General features: G+C 35.4%; 1 protein-coding gene across 2 annotated transcripts in view; it reads right to left on the bottom strand.

The window, feature by feature from the left end:
- LOC149414071 (uncharacterized) overlaps positions 1-20,795 on the bottom strand; it is a 63,226-nt gene that overhangs the window by 22,720 nt on the left and 19,711 nt on the right. For both annotated transcript variants that reach the window (XM_089643794.1, XM_089643795.1), the window contains exons 2-11: positions 17,909-18,012; positions 8,170-8,278; positions 7,986-8,086; positions 4,598-4,658; positions 4,400-4,503; positions 4,180-4,234; positions 3,804-3,907; positions 3,606-3,720; positions 2,697-2,845; positions 511-620 (exon numbers count right to left, since the gene is read on the bottom strand). In XM_089643794.1, the coding sequence (XP_089499920.1) occupies positions 511-620; positions 2,697-2,845; positions 3,606-3,720; positions 3,804-3,907; positions 4,180-4,234; positions 4,400-4,503; positions 4,598-4,658; positions 7,986-8,086; positions 8,170-8,278; positions 17,909-18,012 (1,012 nt within the window). The remainder of the gene's footprint in view (positions 1-510; positions 621-2,696; positions 2,846-3,605; positions 3,721-3,803; positions 3,908-4,179; positions 4,235-4,399; positions 4,504-4,597; positions 4,659-7,985; positions 8,087-8,169; positions 8,279-17,908; positions 18,013-20,795) is intronic.

The raw sequence follows: 20,795 nt of genomic DNA, 5'->3' as shown, positions 1-20,795 counted from the left end.
ACTTATCTTCAGGGCACCACCGGGTGGTCGGCTAAGGGGTGTGGAAGTCCTGACCTGCACCAGTCACCCCAACCACCACCAATCTCTCAACAGGACTGCCAGACGTGGCTCGGCGAAACTCCCCCGTCACTCTATTATTTCACTTTGTTCTTTTTGTGCTTACAGGTACTGGAGTGTGGGTTCCCTCCACCAACTATTTACCTGACACTTGTTACTTGATTGTTTGATGCTTATTGTTCTGTGTTGTCCTTGGATTAATACCTGTAAGCGCTCGCATACCGCTTCCTAACACCGTATGCGGGGACATTGAAGGTCTAGCTTCATTTATATACTTTGTAGAGCCGTTTATTCAAAAATTAGATTCATGCGAGAGCTCCGAAGGGGTGACCATAAGTCACCTATACCGGGGTGGGACAGGGCGGGTGTAACCTTCAATGTTCAAATATCAAATCATCTTTGCAGTTATTATTACAAGGAGTTGAATTTTAAAATGAAGAAACAAATACTCACCCAAGCGCTGTAATGGCGTATGCAGAGCACACCACCCACCGGTCACTCAGTAATGTCACTGCAAACACCCGCCAGGAGATCTCTTCTCTCCGACCTGATCCAATACGTCCCTGGGAACACAACACATCTTCATATTAATCTCTAAGCAAGTGTTGTTTTAAATTGCTCGCAAAATATTTGCTGGCATCCCAACCAACCATCTGGAACCAGTGACACTATGGAATCCCAAATTGCGGTATGTTGTGAAGCTGAAGGTAGTGGGAAGGGGAACGAGATGCGGAAGAGAAAAGTACCTGCCTATCCAGACATAATCACGTATGACCGGGTTAAAAATAAGGAAATTGTCACCAAACACGACTAAAGCCATTTAAAGCAGCGTTTCAGTTATGATTAAACTGAACTTGTATATTATATACTATTTTAAATGAATACATCGTGAAATAACACGATGTGACCAAATTTTCTAGCATATACTGGGATTTGAACCCGCGACTTCCGGATTGCTAGTCGTGTGCCCAGGACTGGCCGGAGATGGTAGGGCTATATCACTTGAAGTAAAATATCGTAAAACATCTCAGTATTGCCCCGGTGAAAGGCCATCAGAATGGAAACTTGGTTTGAAATGGCTTTAGCCGTGTTTAGTGGCCACCTGTTCCCCGCTTCACTACCTTCAGCCTCATAATAACATTTACCTGATGATGGAAACTGAAGGAGGAGATTTGACTTGATTTGGAGAGGAAACTTGGATAGAGAAGGAGGTAGCGTAATATGGCATAATACCCCAAAAATAAATCACCGTAATAAAAAGAAATAATTGACATGTTAGTTTGGGTGTAAAATATGAATTGAAAAACAATAAATTAAATTAAATATAAATATTTTAAATACACATGATTATTAATTATTATTTATTATTTGATCCCGTGACCACTGAATCCAGAGCCAAGGATTTTACCCGCCCGCCGATGTTTTTAGTTCCTTTCTATTAATGGTCTTTCATTTTTGTTTAAAAAGTTTAGTTTTTCTCCAATATACTTAATTAATAAATAATTACATTTTAAAAAATCTTCGAAAGAATTTTTTTTAAAACTGTTTTCTAAACATGTCATAAAATAAGAAAATTCGTTTCTTAAACATGATAAAACAAATGTTGATTTGGAGAGAAACGTGCGTTACAAATTGATAACCACTTCTTTACCAACCATGTTTGGAAATAACTAAAGTACAAAATAATGACACGTGGAAATTTAATATCCCCAAAATACATAAATGTATTGCAACGAATAAGCAAATAGTACCGAAGTACGCGTCTGTTTGAATGTTGCTTATTTCAAGAACGACGGTCTCTCGTGTCTAGGATGAATGCAGTTTGTATATACTTGACTGGCCACGCACTAGGCAGTCAACATGATCTGCAATGTGTATTAGGGCTCTATGGAAGCCAAATATCGTCGGCTGTGGAAGCCAGTCTCAAATGTGACTAGGGTACATGTGTGTGGATGCCTCAGTCCTCAGTCCTCACGCACTTGTCGTGGCAGCCAGTAGAACTGGTGATATTGGCTGCTACAAGCAACAACTGGCTGCTGCTTTATAGGGTGGCTGCCTGGTGCGCAGCCAGCCCAACTCTAAGTTTGTGAGTGATGAGTACTTGGAACAGGTGGATGAGTTTGTTTAATTGGGAAGTATATTTAGGAGAGGCTTAGGACTATTTAAAATACAGAAAAAATCGGATATTTTATTAAAAATTGTATTTTTTTACCACTACAATTAAATTAGTTAATCAGCATTTTGAAAAGACGCAGATTTTTTTTATACCTACAGGACGTTAAATAATATAACTGGAGTATTATTTCCATCAAGGGAATTTCATATTATTTCTTTATCAACTCGGCATCTTGACGCTTAGATGGTTTGGGCATGTAGAGCAGATAAACGAAGAAAGTAGTGTAAAAAGAACATACGACGTGGAAGTTACTTGAGTCGGGTCGGGTCAAAAGTCAGAATAACGAAGGAGTATGTGAGATGAATTATGAATGTGAATAAAGCAAGGAGTGAATGCGAGAGTATTGTAACGGTCTATTCTCTCTGCCTGCCCCTGCCAGAAACTGCGTGAAGGCTAGTTAGTCATTTCAACAATTCATTTATTAATATATAATAAATAAAGCTAACTAATGTCTGAAACTTACTAAGTACGGGGCCTCGGCGGCAGTCATCATGGGAGTCTGGTGATATTCTATGTTGGAGTCTGGTGTGTGCAGAGGACACAGGTTTCCCCGAGTCCAACCGAACCTTGTTTCTTGACACGGGAAAAATTTTTCCGGCAGCTTTATGCAGTCTGTAGAGGAAAAAAAAAATATCAGATGTGTATATTAATATAATGCCTCTTGTTTCATTACCTCGGTCAAGTAAATTTGAACGTATGATTTAATAAAATGAAAACGTTAATTTTTACACTAACGCTAAAGGAAAAACATAAAAATTATTTTTGCGGATGTGTTGTTTAGTAGGAGGTCTCGAAAGAATAAATTGACGTGCCCTACTTAAAGTTAGAATAACTCTATTATTATGTCTAATAAGAGAACTTTGAAAAAAAAGTAACAGATTTATCGTATAACCTACTATTGCATAGTTTTATTTTTATATATTAAATAATAAATCAATTTACAGTACAGTGTATTAGAGAGTATAATCAATGTTAACTCAAATAATTCATACAATTAGTTTTCACTGCTTTTGATTTTTTAATGTTCCTCTTCTATAGAAGCTGGCGCTTGTGTCTAGAAGAGTGGTTAGCATCAAGATTGAATATTTATTATTTTTAATTATGAATATTAAAATTTATAATTAATTCACAACAGTTTAATCATTTTGGTATTTTTACATTGAACTTTCTCTTTAATTGCTTTTAGTAAGTGTTTATCGTTTTCTTTCGTATAACCTTCTATTCCATAAATTTAATTTGAACAATAATAATTATTTAATTTCGAACTACGTATTAGGTGTATTTACAAATAAACTGTAAAAAAAACTGAAACAGATTTTCAGCCATGCAACATAATTTTAGAATATTTGTGGTCGGGTTTAGCAATACTCACAGTCTGCGGCCTTGGAGCCAATCGGTTGCTGAGTGACAAGTCCCTTCGGCAGCGGCGGACAGGCAGCCTCCGCGCAGCACACCAACTCCGACTCGTTATTAGTTAAGTCACATTTCTGTAAGCAAAGGAAGGTCATGTTAGGGGCGCAAAGTCAAATATGTTGTTATTGTCAGAGACACATAAAAGGAGGAACAGTACCTGCGGAAAAATGCCTTTACTGGCGGCCTCCTTCGCCATCTGGCAGTTGGCGAATGGTCCACACACTCCCGCAGTCCCCGTGTTCTTCATCGTGCATTTCATCCCTTCAAACAAACAGATAAACCAGGTTTAAACAATACAATACAACATGACGATGAATATTCTACCCACAACCCAGAAGTAATGTGCGTCAGTGGATTGATGTTATCCGTCCTACTGTAAGATGTGTTATCAAGAATTTCTAGTGACAAAGTTGCAAATACTCAGAGATGTTTACATTCTTCCTCAACGACTAGCTGCCTTTTGCAATGACCGTGTCGTGGTGACGAGACAGCCTATGAAATGATGATTAATGATGAAGTTCTGGGTACTATACCTGCAACAACCCCCTCGCAGCAGACAGTCGGAACAGAGCCATCTGAATCGCAAATCTGAAAGTAAAAAAATAAACGGTAAAAAATAACTTTCACTAAACTTGCATCCTGATGAACAAGCCATTATTTTTTAATTAAGTTTGCGATTAAAAATAGTGCTGTAAACAAAGATTAAATAAAATTCAATAAATATAAATAAGATTAGAGACGGTAAAAGTTCACCTGAGGAGTGATTCCCTTCAGGACAGCCTCTACGGCAACGGGGCACTTTGATATACGAAGGCATTTGCCGGCCCGCCCTGTTTCAACTACCGAGCATTGATCACCTGCAAAAGCAAACAATACCGTTTATGCAAGAATAGGTACATTTTCTTGAGAGAATGATGATTAATTTAATAAATTAATTATTGGGTACTTTACCTTCAACTACTGTCACCAGAGGGCAGCAAACAATATGAACCGTTCCCTCTAAAGCGAAAATCTGAAAAAGAATTTGTTTAGTGTTCATTGTGATTTTAATAATGAATGAAACAATGTTACTAAGACTTAAAGAACAGAAAAGATAAAAGACACAGAAGATAAGAGATTAGATCTCATCCGAGAATCGAATCCGGGTTCGCTACTCGCTCCGGGAGGAATACATCAACCACTGTGCTACTTAAAAACCTTATTTTAGCCGACGAACCTTTTGGTCCTCTGATCTTCCCTCTAACTAAACCGTTTAATATTAATATATATTTAAGGTTATCCTTGCCAAGAGTTTTTTAATGTATTATTTTTGTAGCAATATTATTTTTTCTTGAAAAAGTCTCAGATTTAACGTTAGTGCAGACACTGTCGTGTTCAGTTGTACAGATTTCTAATCTACTATTTAATGCTTTTTTACACGGTGCCAGAGATTTACTCGTAATGCCAGTGCTGTCCAAACGTGAATTTAGTAAGTTTATGCCCCCACCAATACCACTATCCGGTGCACGGTGTCATCACATATTTAAAAAGTTATTTAAAGTCATGGAAAGTGATGAAACAAAAACTTTATTTACTGGGTTAAGTAGGTTAGGTTAGGTTTAAAAAAATATATTTCATTGTTTTTAATGACTTTATATCACTTTTTAAAAGTGTGTTGAATAGTCACCGTGTTGAGTTAGTATGGAACCCCGGTGCACATGAGGCGATCCTGGCTTACTATCCTGGTTTGGCGACAACCAGAGCGGTGCACACGCTGCTAGGAAATTTTAAGCCAGTATCATTGCAGTGACTCCGGTAACCTCACGTCTACATCTCACGTTTTTAGGGGAAAATTAACAGCTTACTCCTCTTTAGCACCTGCTCCGGACTTGGTTGATTTTCCATTTTTCACAACTCTGGACAATATATTGCTTTGAAATTAAAATAATACATTTATCGCTAGTAGAATCTATCAGATACGGAATAACGTTTTGGGAAAACTCTTGCAAGACAAATATAAGTTAAATTCAAACAATCCTAAACTCCATGACTAAGCTTTCGGTAAGCAAAAGTAATTGTGTAAAAAGAAGATATATCAAATTATTATATAGGTTTATTAATATATTACTTGTTCTATGGGTATTATGATTAAAAATTGTATGGCAAAACCCCTTGTCGGATTCCATATATAAATATAAAGTAGATCACACACACAACACAAGAATGTCCATTCCAAAAATTTATATTTATATATACAAAATGAATGCTTGTTTGTTTGTTTGTCTCCTATAGATCGAAAAAATATGCGACCCATTATGGTGAAAATTTCAAAGTTTATTCATATAAGTACCAGGATGGTTAAAAAAGTGGTTTGAGTCGGGGACGCCCGAGAAACACTTAACTAATTATCTCTGCACTGGAATGAGACACGGAATCGAATACATGTTTACAGAAGGTAGGTTTTTAAGGGTTACAATGTGAATTTAAAAGTAGAAAAAGTAGGGAATGCCCGAGAAAGATACGAATCAAATAATTATTTGTGGTAAAATGAGGCGAATGTGATGAAAGAAGAAATAGGCGTGGGGACAATACGACTAGGAAGTGAATGTCTTGAGAAGTCGGGGACACCCGAGGAAGATATGGCACGATCGAGTGAAACCAATACTTATGATAATCCTTCCGCTATTAAAATACACCCAGTTTACAGGTACACTAGAATTCACAACTATCTAGCGGATCTGTTTAACTGCACAGAAGCTAAGTACAAAAATACTGTATATACTATCATATCTCTTAAATCATTATTAATTAAACCTAAGTATTCTCACACTTATTTATCATATTTTCTATGTACTTGTATTAATTTTATACTTTCTGTCGTCATTTTATGATCAAATGCCACAGTTAATTGTTATTTTTGTTTCAATTATTAAGTGTTTGATTATGCTTGTATTGTGTAACATGCAATTATTGTGTATGGTATATTTATACCGTGGATGTTGAACAAATAAATTCATAAAATGCCAATGGAGTTAAAAAGCGAATCAACCTGCAGGACTGAACTAAAAAAGTGGTTAATGGATCAAGATTTTCTATATTGTTATGGTGTATAAATACATAAGTATCCAATGATTTAATGCGTGTAATTGTATAAATATGCCTTTGAGTGTTTAACGGCCGTTGTTTCCAACCTTTCCATAGATCAATCTTCGCCTTTTTCCAAACATCTTCACCGTTTTTTTTGTTATTTGTTTTTGGGGTGTTATGCCGTGTTGCGCTAACTCCTTCTTTAGCCAACGAGTGTCTGTATGTCTATGAGTATGTTGACTGTGTTATATCTATCTGTCTATGTATTCTAGGTCTTTGTATTGTAGTCACTTGAAATTTTGTTCTTTCTTATGTATTTTCTATATTGCGGCTACTCATTATATGTGTGCTTTAGTGTCATAATTAATATTGAGAATATGGCCTGCTAACAAACTGCTTTGGCATTTTAGCGGGTGCTTATAAAGAATAATGAAAAATAAATGTCTTTTGTGGTCATTATTATGCAGATTGTTATTTATTATTTTACAACTGTAAAAACTTTAAATTAATCTCGTTACTTGGTTTTGGCAGTTTTGAATTCGTATCCTGTCAAAAAAAACATCAGCGCATGAGCAACGAGCACTAGCCGATCGTGTTATAGATTTGAGCGGCCACACGAAGCTAACTAGAAAGCTAGGATATAAACTTTGGTGGTGGGGGACGTTACTAGCTCAAATAATAAAATCACATCCTATTAAACTATTCTGTCTTGAGACGATAGCTTACTGGCTTCCTCTAACTTACTAGATTAAAAGCAAAGCTAGTTCTGTCTACACGTAGCTAGTGTTACTAGCTTAGGCACTAGCAATATCTTTCTATCCTGGTTTTAAATACTAGCCTCGTGCACCGGACAAGAATACTGGCATCGTGTGGACAAGGCATAAACGATTTTAGTTTTGCTGCAGTGGCTAATATTACGAGCGTCAAGTTGCGTTTATTGTTGCGTTCATTTCAATGTTACCTTCTTCTTGATGGACTGTTTCATCTCCCGGCCAAGGGATTAAGTTGTCAATGTCAAGGTTGGGAGGTTTTTTCCTATTTATATAGTATTGTTTATGAAACATAATTTTTTTATGAAATTAAAAATTTTGCTATGTTTTACTTATTTTCACCTGACACTCCTATTTTAAGAAGATTGATTTTAAATATTCAAACCGATGCTAGTATAATTAAAATTGCAAGTGTACAAATCATTAATAGTATATTAAATTTTAGCGAGTGTATAAAATTGGTATCTATTATTGTCAGATTCACATAATGAGGGGAACAGTACCTGTGGTAAAATGCCTTTACTGGCGGCCTCCTTTGCTGTCTGGCAGTTGGCAAATGGTCTGTATACTCCGGCTTTCCCCGTGTCCATCGTGCAGTTAGCACCTTCAAACAAACAGATACATCAGGGTTATACAACACAACAGGTGGTGGTGACTGAAAAACTTTATGAAATGAAAGTGATGTACCTTCTCTAGGGGTAGCTGTTTTTTCCTGGCGTCTGGTTTCCAGTCCTGTGTTTTGCCCTGGCACCCAGGGGCAGCACACTATCAACCTGTTCTCCGGGGAGGCGCACACCTGAAAACGCACCACATTGAATTACCTACGCATTTGTACATCTGCATGGGGGGCATACCTACTTTTAAAATTTACTCTCCACAATGCATTGTTTTTTAACCTTTGAAACATACCAAATTTTCTAAAAATATCAACAATTGGTAAATATACAAGTAGTAGCGAGGTCGGCAGGACAGGACATACTGACTGACTATTGGGAGATACATAATTAGTGTGGGGGTTCTGGGAGACATAGTTTTTTTATTAAGATAAACTAACTAACTAACCATCACGCCATTTCCCCGCAGGGGCAAACAGAGAGGACGGACCGCCAAACAACTCGGTCTTGGCACACACTCTTTGCCTCATTCACATTCATTTCTCGTTGCATACATACTCTTCTATTATTCTGACTCTTGACATGAAACGAGTCAAGTTGTAACAGTTATAATTGCTACCCCAGGAATCGAATGTTGACTCGATCAGTAACTGGGAACTGATGTTGACTTGATACAAGCACCTAGCCCTGTCAGGTGTATAGCCACTCGTTTGTTTGACTGCGGAATAGCGCCACCGGCGGAGAACGAGCGAGTGAGTGCTCAGCGGAAAACCTACGGAAGCGGTATTCTTATAAGAATTCGATGGGTGATCTCTAGACGACATGGTCACGAGTTAACTAGCTTGCATGTTGCTGGACATAGTGTTTCAAGCGCGTTTCTCTAAAAAGGGGAAAGAGGGTCAACTGACGACAACTGTGAGCCTGAAATTCGTGGGGAAGGAGATCCCATCACACATCTTTATGTACGGGGTCAAATTCGGAGTAGAACGTTATGTGTTCAGGGTAATGCAATGCTATTGTTGTTGGAGGTATGGACATATTGCAAATAACTGTAGCAAGAAAGATATTAAGCTGTGCCCGAAATGTAATGGAGAGCACGAGACCTGTGACCAGGTAGCAAAATGTATTAACTGCGGAGGAGACCATCCGGCAAATGACATTAACTGTCCAAAGTGGAAGAACGAGAAAGAGATTACACAAAAAATGGCAAAAAAAATGTTACGCATAAACAGGCGAAAAAACTCATAGAAAAGAAGATATCTAACTCAAAAGAAAAAGTAAATATTCCAAATAACATGTTTAATAAAGAAAATGTGTACAAATCAAGCGGAAAAACTACTTATGCTGAGAAACTTAAACGAAATAAGACAAACACAGCTGAAATGCATATAAATTCAAAAAACAACAGTAATGTCAACATTGCTCGTGAAATATTGACAGCAATTATAAATGGGGAAAACTGGGAAAATCTCGTAAAAATAGCAATTAATAGATTCATAGACACCATAATGGGTATTATTAAGGATGGAGGCTTAAATGATATATTGAAATCACTTATCACGGCGAATAATGGATAAGAATAACCTTAACATATTACAATGGAATGCTCGAAGCTTACATTTAAAGAAACCTATTTTTAAATATGATTAAGAAATATATTTACAGAGGCAACATATTAAAATTGCCCTTATATCAGAAACTTGGTTACAATTTCCTTACATTTTGACATTTAAAGACTATACAACATATAGACAAGACAGAGCCGATGGCTATGGAGGAGTTGCAATCTCAATCCATAAAAGTTTACAGTCGATTGAACGAACCCTAGATATCATCGGATCCTGTGAATTAGAATTATGCAGTGTTAACTTACTCAATGCTGGAAATCTGAAATCCGTCAACGTGATATATTGTCCTAGTAATATAAATGTCACAATTTAAACATGGAGGAAAGTTTTTGATCAGATGGGATCAGGTGCCCTAGTAGGCGGGGATTTCAATGCCCACAATCCATTATGGGATAGAGCTATACGAGATACGAGGGGAGATCTCATTGCAGAAGCCTGCCAAGATTCAAACCTTATTACTGTCAATAACGGAGATATAACAAGATTAGGACATCCCGCACAAAGGAGTTCGAGCCCGGATATTACCCTGGTATCTTCAGAGCTCCTACTGAGTTGTAACTGGAGGGTAGATTCAGATACGATGGGTAGTGATCATTTACCAATTATTATCACTTTCGAAGAAAATTGTTTTAACTATGAACCAATTTTGAAAAGAAATTTCAAAAAAGCAGATTGGAACAAATATAAATCCACGGTGGAAAAATTAATACAAAATCTTCCAGAACAATCATTGTCAATCCAAGAGTACTATGACAAATTAGAAGAAGTTCTGAACAAAGGTGCAGATGAAAGTATTCCATTCTTTAAGAAGTCTAAAAATAAAGAATTAAAACCGAAGTCATGGTGGAATCAAGATGTCTCGAAAGCTATAGCTGAAAGAAGATTAGCTCTGACTCGTTTACGGAAAAATGTTAATATTGACAATTACATAGAATTAAAGCGCAAGGAGTCGAGTACTAGGCGGATAGTAAGAAAAGCAAAAAGGGATGGATGGAGAAAGTTCTGTGATTCTGTTGACGCTAATACAACCTATTCTGATATGTGGAAGAAAATGAAATGGTATAAGGGAATAGGAACTTCCCGTCCAAATATCTTTGAGAATAGCGAATTAGCGTTAGAGTATCTAAAATATCTGGCCCCAAACGAAGATCTAATTGAACATGTGTGGACAGAAGAAGAAACCTCGGAGACTTCTGGCATTCACAAACCGATAACAGATTCCGAACTACAATCAGTATTAAAAATGAAAGATACATCCCCAGGAATAGATATGATATCTTATTCTATGATAACTAATTTACCTACTTCTTGTCAATTGCTTATTATCGATTTATTCAATTGAATTTTACGAACTTCCACATTACCTATGCAATGGAAACAGGTAAAAATTGTGCCTATAATTAAACCTGGAAGAGATCCGAAACTTATGACCTCTATAAGGCCAATTTCATTAATTTCATGTCTTTGTAAAACTTTCAACACTATAATTACAAGACGATTAGAGTGGTATTTAGAAAATATTTTTTTATTCGATAAGTCTACAATAGGATCTAGAAGAAAACTATCAACCATGGATAATCTGGGAAGAATGGTTACAGAAATACAAGTTGCCCAAACAACCAATGCCGTTACAATTGCTGCTTTTGTAGACATTAAAGATGCATCCAATAATATAAAGATCGAAGAGGTCATTAAGGTTCTCATCTCTAAAGGTATAAAAGGAAAAGTTGTAAAGTATATCTGGGAATATTTTAAACAAAGAATGATCATTATTAAAGAATGTAACATATTTGCTACACAAAGGTGCTCGAGAGGACTACCGCAAGGAGATCCCATGTCTGCCCTCCTATTCAATATTGGAACTTCTGGTATAGGAAACCATCCCCAAGTGAAACGCGTACAGTACATTGATGATTTTGGTATTTATTATTCAAGTAAGAAAGTAAAAACATGTGAAGACATTATTCAACAAGCTCTGTTAGAACTACAGAATGCTCTTCAAATAAAAGGTCTTGAAATATCGGAACATAAAACGAAAATACACGCACTAATGGGAAGAGTATTGTGTTTGATAGGCCTCTCTGATTCTCCAATGTGCTCAATATGTGAAGAAATTGAAGATGTCCAACATACATTAACAAAGTGCATTCAGTATGAACAACAGAGAGTGACAATATTTATGACCTCGGACCCATCGGAAATTCAGAATTTAATAGCCTCAACAGAGTTCTATGCCATATCAAGAATCATGAAATTTATTCGATCATGTAAATTGGAAAATATTTGAAAGTGTAATCTTAGACAAAAGGCACCTTTTAAAGAACTAATGAATTATAATTAAAATATTTTAATATTGTAATTTTAAAAACAGATGAGGCAAAAAATGACAACATTATGTGAGTCAGAAGCCTCGTTAATAAATTTAAAAAAAAAAATAGTGTTTCAAGTTTTTATTATATTTTGTGAGGTCAATCTTTGACTCACATGGCGCCCAGCATTTTGTAACAAGGTTAGTACTAATGGTGTAATAATGTCACATGTACGAAATAATGCTTTGCAATTACTCCAACCTACAGGCGTTTCCAAAAAGGAACCTTGAACACGCTCTGAGATGTTATCACTCCTAATTATAGAGTCTCTGGTTTTATTATGTATTACATATTTAATTTCTTAATGCACGTAAATGTACACTTGCAAATAAATGTTTAAAATTTGACATAATTTATTTCATTTTGATTCTTACCCACATATGAGTAATATGTCAGATGAGTGTATAAATGTTACAAAGTATCTGTTTCACTTGATCGTGCCATGTCTTCCTCGGGCGTCCCCGAATTCTGCTACTATTTACATTTGCAACATATATTCTCCTTACAAACCTTTCTTTGCTCATTCGCTCTACATGCCCAAACCATCTAAACGTCCCTTTATTGATCTTACTCATTACGCTTACATCAGCCTTGCATTTTTTGCGGATCTCCACATTTCTCACGTTTTCTGGACCACTCCGGGACCATTTGTCTTCCTTCCAAAACATTTTAATGTTACTTGGAAGTTGTCTGTCGTTTTGATTCCCTCTTCCTCCTCCAGGCGTTTCTTTCGTTATTTCACTACAATCCTTACACTTTTCTTGCACCCCTTTTAAACATATTTCACACGATCCCTCTCTTCACTAGAAGCACTGCCAGCTGTATTAAGATCATATTTAGATACTCTTAGATGAATATATACAATATAAAGATACTTTCAATTATTAATTTATTATTTTTATTCCTCTCCTTTCTTCCAGTAGTTAAATGCAAAAAGTCTTTCCTTTAATTATGCAGATGAAGCACGTTTTGGCTAAATACAGTGGTGCCTCACACAACGAACTTAATTCGTTCCAGGAGCAAGTTCGTTATGCGAAAAGTTCGCTATGTGAAACGCGTTTTCCCATAACAATACATGTTAAAAAAAATAATTCGTTCTGTAGCATAAAATATGGTAAGATGACATAAAAAAAAAGATAAATTTTTTGTTATTATTTTTATTTAGATGCATCTAAAAACATAATCCTTAATCCAAATCGCTAATAGCCTCTCCATTTCCTCGTGGATTGAAGATCTATGTTTTTCATTAAATAGTTTTGATACTCCTTTGGCTACTTTGGCTGATTTTATTGCATCCTTGTTTGTCAAAATGGTGAAAATGGTGGTCTTGTTGAGGCCAAACTCTTTGACGAGGTCACACTGTTTTACCCCACATTCACTCCTTCTAATTATTTCCTGTTTCATTTCAAGAGAAATCACCTTCCTGCTTTTTTTAGAACCCATCATATAAAAAAAAAGTTGAGTTTATCTTAAAAGGACGACTGCCGTGATACGTGTGCGATTTAATTCGTAATGAAGAACGATTGCTGCGATACGTGCGTAAGTTAAGCGTACTACGCAGTGACTAACGAGTCTAACGACTGCCTGCGCGGGAGGATGCAATTAATCGGCAGTGATCGTAGAAGATCGGGCGACTTCGTTGTGTGAAGCGAAGTTCGTTGTGTGAAGTGAAGTTCGTTGTATGAATCGTGAAATTAACGAAAAGGAAGTTCGTTGTATGCAGCATTCGCTGTGCGAGGCGTTCGTTGTGTGAGGCACCACCAATATTACCACATTATAAAGATTATGATGTATAATCCCTAGAGCCGGAGACTTATAAAAATGCATAAGTTTATGACATCAAACAAACGAGTGGTATGTCTGAGAAATGTATATATTAAACGGTAAAATCGGTAAAATGGAGCTAGTGGTAGGAAGGGTCGGATCTAGAATTATCAGAGAGCTGGAGTGGTAAGATTGAAAGATTCCATATTCAAGCTATTTGTTATTGTTGGAATAAAAAGAATACAAAAGATGCAGCTCGGAAACGGATAGAAAATGTCTCTTCTCTGAAACACGTTCTGGTCATAACTGCAACGTTAAATATCGCTGCTCCATTCTTGTTCACAGAAATAAAACACCCTGATATTAACACAATTGAACGCAAATTTCGAGAATTCAAACTTTCCTGGAATCAGAAGACGGACGAAGAATTTTTCAAATCATTTTGTGGACAAAGTGTTTTAATTCGTGAAAGACATGTCATAAGTCATAAGAACTGCCATGTCAAATATTTTCTATTTATTTTATTAAAGTAATCGTGTATTTTTCGTTGTCACGATTATTTGGGATAAAAATTTTGATCTTTTAAAATGTCATACGTTAAGTTAGTTAAAAAACTATCTTTTTACAAAAAAAAGTAACCTTTTTTTCTGTTGAACAGTTAACGAAATAACGACCAAAAATAAGCTATAAGTAAAAAAAAGTCCAGAGGAAGTATGTATGGTTGATTGGTGTATGTTTTCTTGCTACTAAAAAATAAGAGATATTTCTCTTATTTATTGTTTTGGTGTTTAATTCGTGTAACTCCATTTAATTTTTTTAAATAAATTTAAAATAAATCAAATTTAATAATTTTATAATAATTATTCAGTTCTGAAAGTATTTGTGTTATTTTTACAGTTTTTAATGTGACAGCTGTTTCGGCTTTTGAGGCCATTATCAAACTGTGGATATGTCCACACGGCGACGACTTATTTATATGATTTTATTTATCCCCACCCATTTAAATTTCTATAATGTTCAAAAATGATTCATTAAGAATTGGAATAACTAAAATATTTGGGAATCCAGCAGTGTTTGCACACCTGTTGAAATTAATGACCTAAGGGTTTTCTTAATTGTTGGTACGTGGGTGATTATGTTAAGGAATTATATTTTTTGGGTTTTTTGAAAATATTAAGCAGGGGAGAATTGATCATTTTTGTTTGATTATTAATTAGGGTTATGTTTGGATCATTAGTTCTTTTATTTATCTCTAATTGTTCTAGTAAATTTAATCTAAAACCCTTTCTTTCTATGTGTACAGTGTCAGCTACACTACTCGCTTCGACGCTTCGACGAAGTCCTCGACGAAGTTAGCCGAAGTTCGAAGTGCGTGCCCACACACTCGTGCAACTTCGCGAGTAACCTTTGAAGCTCTTTGACTCGGGCGCATTTACCGACAACAATCGGAAGTCGGGCGAAGCGAAGCGAAGTTGCCCGAAGCGATGTGAAGTTCGTGCCCACACTATCGTATTCGGTCAACTTCGATCAACTTCGCGAGTAGTGTAGCTGGGCTTTAAAGGTTCACAGTAGAACACGAGATCGAAGGTAAAATAATTTTGTTGGAAACGGGACACACTTCACTACATCAAGGTTATCCACTCAGAATTAACTTTTAAACTTCACCCGTGTGAATTTGATACTCTCGATTTTGAGACCCGTGAACGTATTAACGGAATTATATTTGAAAAATTTAAAACTTAAAAATCTAATAGACAATATAAATAAAACTAAGAAAATAACCGAGATTCCAGTCACGGAAAACATTGAATTTTATAAAAAAAACTTTGAATTTGACAAATACAACATTCAAAACGGAAGAAAGTAATCTATTGGATAAGGACTTTAAATATAACATCTAGTAACATTTAAACATAATCACCCACGTACCAACAATTAAGAAAACCCTTAGGTCATTAATTTTAACAGGTGTGCAAACACTGCTGGATTCCCAAATATTTTGGTTATTCCAATTCTTAATGAATCATTTTGGAACACTATAGAAATTTAAATGGGTGGGGATAAATAAAATCATATAAATAAGTCGTCGCCGTGTGGACATATCCACAGTTTGATAATGGCCTCAAAAGCCGAAACAGCTGTCACATTAAAAACTGTAAAAATAACACAAATACTTGCAGAACTTAATAATTATTATAACGTTATTAAATTTGATTTATTTTAAATTTATTAAAAAAAACATTTCTCTTAGTTTTTTTATTCCAATACTTTTTATATTATCTCATAAATTGTAATATTCAGCGTAAGTTTATATTTTGTATTGTACAAAGTGGCAGAAAGCATTTAAAGTTTCCAATGTCCCTTTTTGGAGAAGCAAATCTCTTCCAAGGACGATAGTGTTCATTTATCTGCACAATATGAATACGATACATTGTACGTAGATCGATACTAATTTTAACAAGTACATAATAATACAACAGTCAACATAGCACAACAAGTGGTAATTCCTTGCTAATTACCTTTCATATAGTGTAGAAATCTTGATATATGGTTTGAGTTGCTACGGTGATTTTAAAACCAAGTTTTCGACCTCAGCGAACTCAGCGCCCGGCGTTGCCCGACAAAAACAGTAAAACTTAACTTGGCATTTGTCTTTGTTTTTACCGTATATTTCAAAAATTCGAAAAAAAATTTCAGACGTTTTTGATAAAAAAGTAAATTTTGCTTCAATTTGTGTATAAAATGACCTTTGCGTGTACCTTCCTAAGATATATTTACCATTGGTAGGGTAGATACGTGAGCAGAAGTTATTTCTTGGTAATATGACTTACCAGTCAATCTATCGAATTTCCTTGCAAAATCTCAATAGAGTTGCCACAGTGAGTTTTCAGCAAACTTCAGACCCTTGTTTTCGTTACTGCCGTATATTTGAAAAAATAAACGACCGTCCAAAAATTCATTCCAATTCCGATTTCATCTTTTTTTGAGAGTAGAGTAAATTTGCTACAATTTAAGCATGTGATGATTTATATAGGGACGACGATATTTACTAAAAATTTTATGTCTAAAAATATTGTGCTCAAATTGTGGCAAAATTTCTTTCCTTTTCAAACAACAGGCTTTTTTTAAAACATACAGCACAAATGAAAATAAGAAAATGTTGATGTTTTTTCCGGGTAGCGCGGGGCGCGGGGGCGGGTTGAGGTCGAAAACTTGGTTTTTACATCACTGTGGCACCCAATTTAGATTTTGTTAAGAATGTTGCTGACTTGACTGAAATTGACAGGTAATATCTGCTCACATATCTATCCCACCCATGTCCAATATATTATACAAGGCCATTTTACATCTTAGGCTGAAATTATTGACAATCATTTTTACTCGAGATCGTAATGACGTTTACCCACACCCCATAATTTAGGAGATATTTAACAGAAACATGTGAAAAAAACTTTATTCATTGGCCTGGATAATTTTTTCACATTTATTAAAAAAAATGCCGCTTTACACAAAGTTGTATCTCGGAAACTGCCATATATATATGTTTTACACAAAGTTGTATCTCGGAAACTGCCATATCTATATGTTTTACACAAAGTTGTATATCTGAAACTGCCATACATACCTATATGTTTTATAAAAAGTTGTTTCTCAGATTATATCTACATACTGTATATCTTATTTTATGTTTAAATTCTCTCTGCTTTAAAAAACGTCTGAACATTTTTCGACAAACGTTTATTTTTTTAAATATACGGCAAAAACAAAAACAAGAGCCTAAATTTAGTTGTTTTGTCAGATAACGCCAGGCGCGGTGGTGAAAACTCCGTTTTAAAATCACTGTGGCAGTTTAATATAAAAATTCAAAGTACCCAACCTTTTGCAAGAAATGTGAACTATAGATACATAAAATAATAGGAATAATAACATAACCATTTTTGTATAAATTATGTAAAGTACAAAATAAACAATACCTATCTACATTTTCGATCTTTGGATCTTCAAAAAGAACGTCTGTATTGGTGACTAATTATTATCTATGTGACTTTACCTGAGGTGGTATTCCTTGAAATGCCGCTTCCATGGCGGCGGGGCACTTGAAGATGTGTCTGCAAACTCCAGGCTGAATAGTTACAGCCATCACACACAGGTCTCCTGCAACATACAACCAGAACGAAGTGAGAGAAAGGAGAAGAACCCGCAACCTCTGTATTAAGTAATTATCAAATCCGCAGAAGAGAATTAGAATCTTCCTTTGGACAATTATCATCAATCTTTAAATGTAACCATAAACAACACTTTAAGTGAAAATCATAAAATTAAATGATAGTCTCATAACTTCGATAAAGCCACAGAAATTCTTCCAGAATAGTTCCTACTTTAGGTTGATTGGTTATATCTGAATGATGACAAAATAAATGACAATATAAAACAAGCTATTATAAGTCATGGACGTTACGTTACGCCACAAAATATATCAACTTTTCCTAAATGGTTCGGTAATGATCTTGTTATCTAAGTTTAAAAAAAAGATTGCTCATTATAAATTCAAAAAACGAGAACATTTATGATTATATTGACTTTCGCAAGTTGCGTAGCAATGCGCTGTAACTTCAGATAAATACTCTATGAAATGTAATGTTAAATCTTTCTTGAATTATTCTATATCATTAGAAAGCAACTATTCTAGTGTTACGAACTGTGGTGGAATCACTTGTACCTAATCTGAAGATACTGTCGATTGCAACGGGATTATTAAATAAATGCACAATTGTAACGGTTACATAACACAATTAGTCTATAAGTTGTATGACACGTATTTATAGCAGCAACCACTATATATGGGCTCACTGAGGAAACAGGTGACCAAAAATAAACCATTCACTAGATCGATATCTTCTTGTATGGACAAAGTTTGTACACTACTTAACCACGGATATAGCCGATGGAGCGATGATGATAGACAAGGTAGAGAAACTCAAGGTCATTAATGTGCGACCATAGACAATACAATTGGGCTCAGCTCATTCTTTAGCCCCAAAAACTATTTGAAAAATAAAGATGTCCTTAAAACAAAAAAAACAAAAAATTTACTTAGGGCAAAGTTCGCCTGACAAAATAAATTACTTATCTACTTTATCGTTTGTTTGAATGCTTGATACAATCAGTTCATATTTTGAAAACGACATTTAAATTCCAGATTTCACGCAGGACTAACGCACAGCACAGACAACTTAAATTCGTATGTTTGATGATAGGTGGGTACCTACTTATGTCGCTTATGTGAAGTCATCACACAATCGGTGAAATTTAAAAATTAAAACACTTAAATTCAAAGCAAATTTGAGTTGGTTGATTCAAAGTTACGCAGCATGTGGGTAGGTAAAATAAGAGGAACATTACTGTCTATTTCTGATTTCGAAAAAATGCGTTAAGCCGGGCAACGCCGGGAACTGGTATTGGAGGAGGTTGTATTTTATACTAGTTATTCTGAAGTAGGCTCGTGTCGAAAATGCATTAAGCCCGGGCAACGCCGGAGACTAGTATTAGAAGAGGTAGTATTTTATACTAGTTATTCTGAAGTAGGCTTGGAACTGGTACTGCCTCAAGCACTCTGCATTATGGGAGTTATTGAGTCATTCATGAGCAAACTGCCTCTAACTATTATTACGGACTGCACCTCGCGGGAAGAAAATTACAGAAACGGACTACGCCTTGCGAGGATCAAAGAATTTAGTTAAATATTTATGTGTATCACCAGTCATTAGATTGCACCTCACGAAGGAAACGGACAGCGTCTTGCTAGGATTAAAAAATATATATTTCGTTCCATTGTTTTTGCATATGAAAGTTCGTTTTTCAAAACCAAATAATTTCTAAAAAACGCGAAGTGTTATATCATTTACGTTTATTGGTATTTTATGCGGAAACTTCATTAGACTTCATGCAACCATGTTACGTGTATAGAGTTTCGTGTTTCGAGAAAACCGAAAAATGATGATTCAAATAATGTTAACGGTTGGGACTCTTGTGCGGTATTAAAAAAATATTCAGGTCACTAATTACGCATTAGATTTATTTTTAAATGAAATTTTTCTCACATACCTAGAGTGAACAGAAATATTACTTTAACTGAGCTCCTACAAGACAAAATCCTGGATGCGTTAATTACCTATCCAAATGACGGAATTTAGTAAAAAATATATCTTTAAATAAGTGCCAGTAAATGTATTGTATATTGATTTAAGTACATATTTGTGCGGAATGGGTTTTTTGTAAAATGTTATATTAAACTTCTGATGAAGCAACTTGAAATAAAATGAATCATTTAATTATTGAAGACAATATTAGTGATTTCTAACCGAAAATCTGAAACAGAAAAATCAGAAAAGGATACGGTCACATCTGGGACTCGAACCCAGGACCCTTGTCTTTCCGGGACACCGCTCTACCAACTGAGCTAATGGGACCCTATCCCCCTCGGTCACTTTTAACTGTATCATACTTCGAATAAGAACTACCAAAATTTTCTTCATTTTTTCACCGCACATTTTTATTGGCAACTTACTTTATGTATGATCGCAAGATTCTGCCCGAACTAAATGCAATCTAGACAACGTCTTTTTAGATAAACCTATCTTATTTTTTATTTTTTAATGTGCGACATCTATTGACTTTTCGGCAAGTCTAGAATGAATATTTATAGTTAAAATACAGTTAAAAGTGACCGAGGGGGATAGTGTCCCATTAGCTCAGTTGGTAGAGCAGTGTCCCGGCAAGACAAGGGTCCTGGGTTCGAGTCCTAGATGTGACCGTATCCTTTTCTGATTTTTCTGTTTCAGATTTTTGTTTAGAAATCACTAGGTAATATTGTCTTCAATAATTAAATCTTACAATTTGAGGTATTACTCAATAAAGTTATTCCGAAAAATAAATAA

Source organism: Hesperophylax consimilis, chromosome 20 (assembly GCF_061612785.1).
Source record: "Hesperophylax consimilis isolate HC1 chromosome 20, BYU_Hcon_1.0, whole genome shotgun sequence".
Classification (NCBI taxonomy): domain Eukaryota; kingdom Metazoa; phylum Arthropoda; class Insecta; order Trichoptera; family Limnephilidae; genus Hesperophylax; species Hesperophylax consimilis.
The sequence above is the reverse complement of the archived record's forward strand: the minus strand, read 5'-3'. Positions and strand labels throughout refer to the sequence as shown.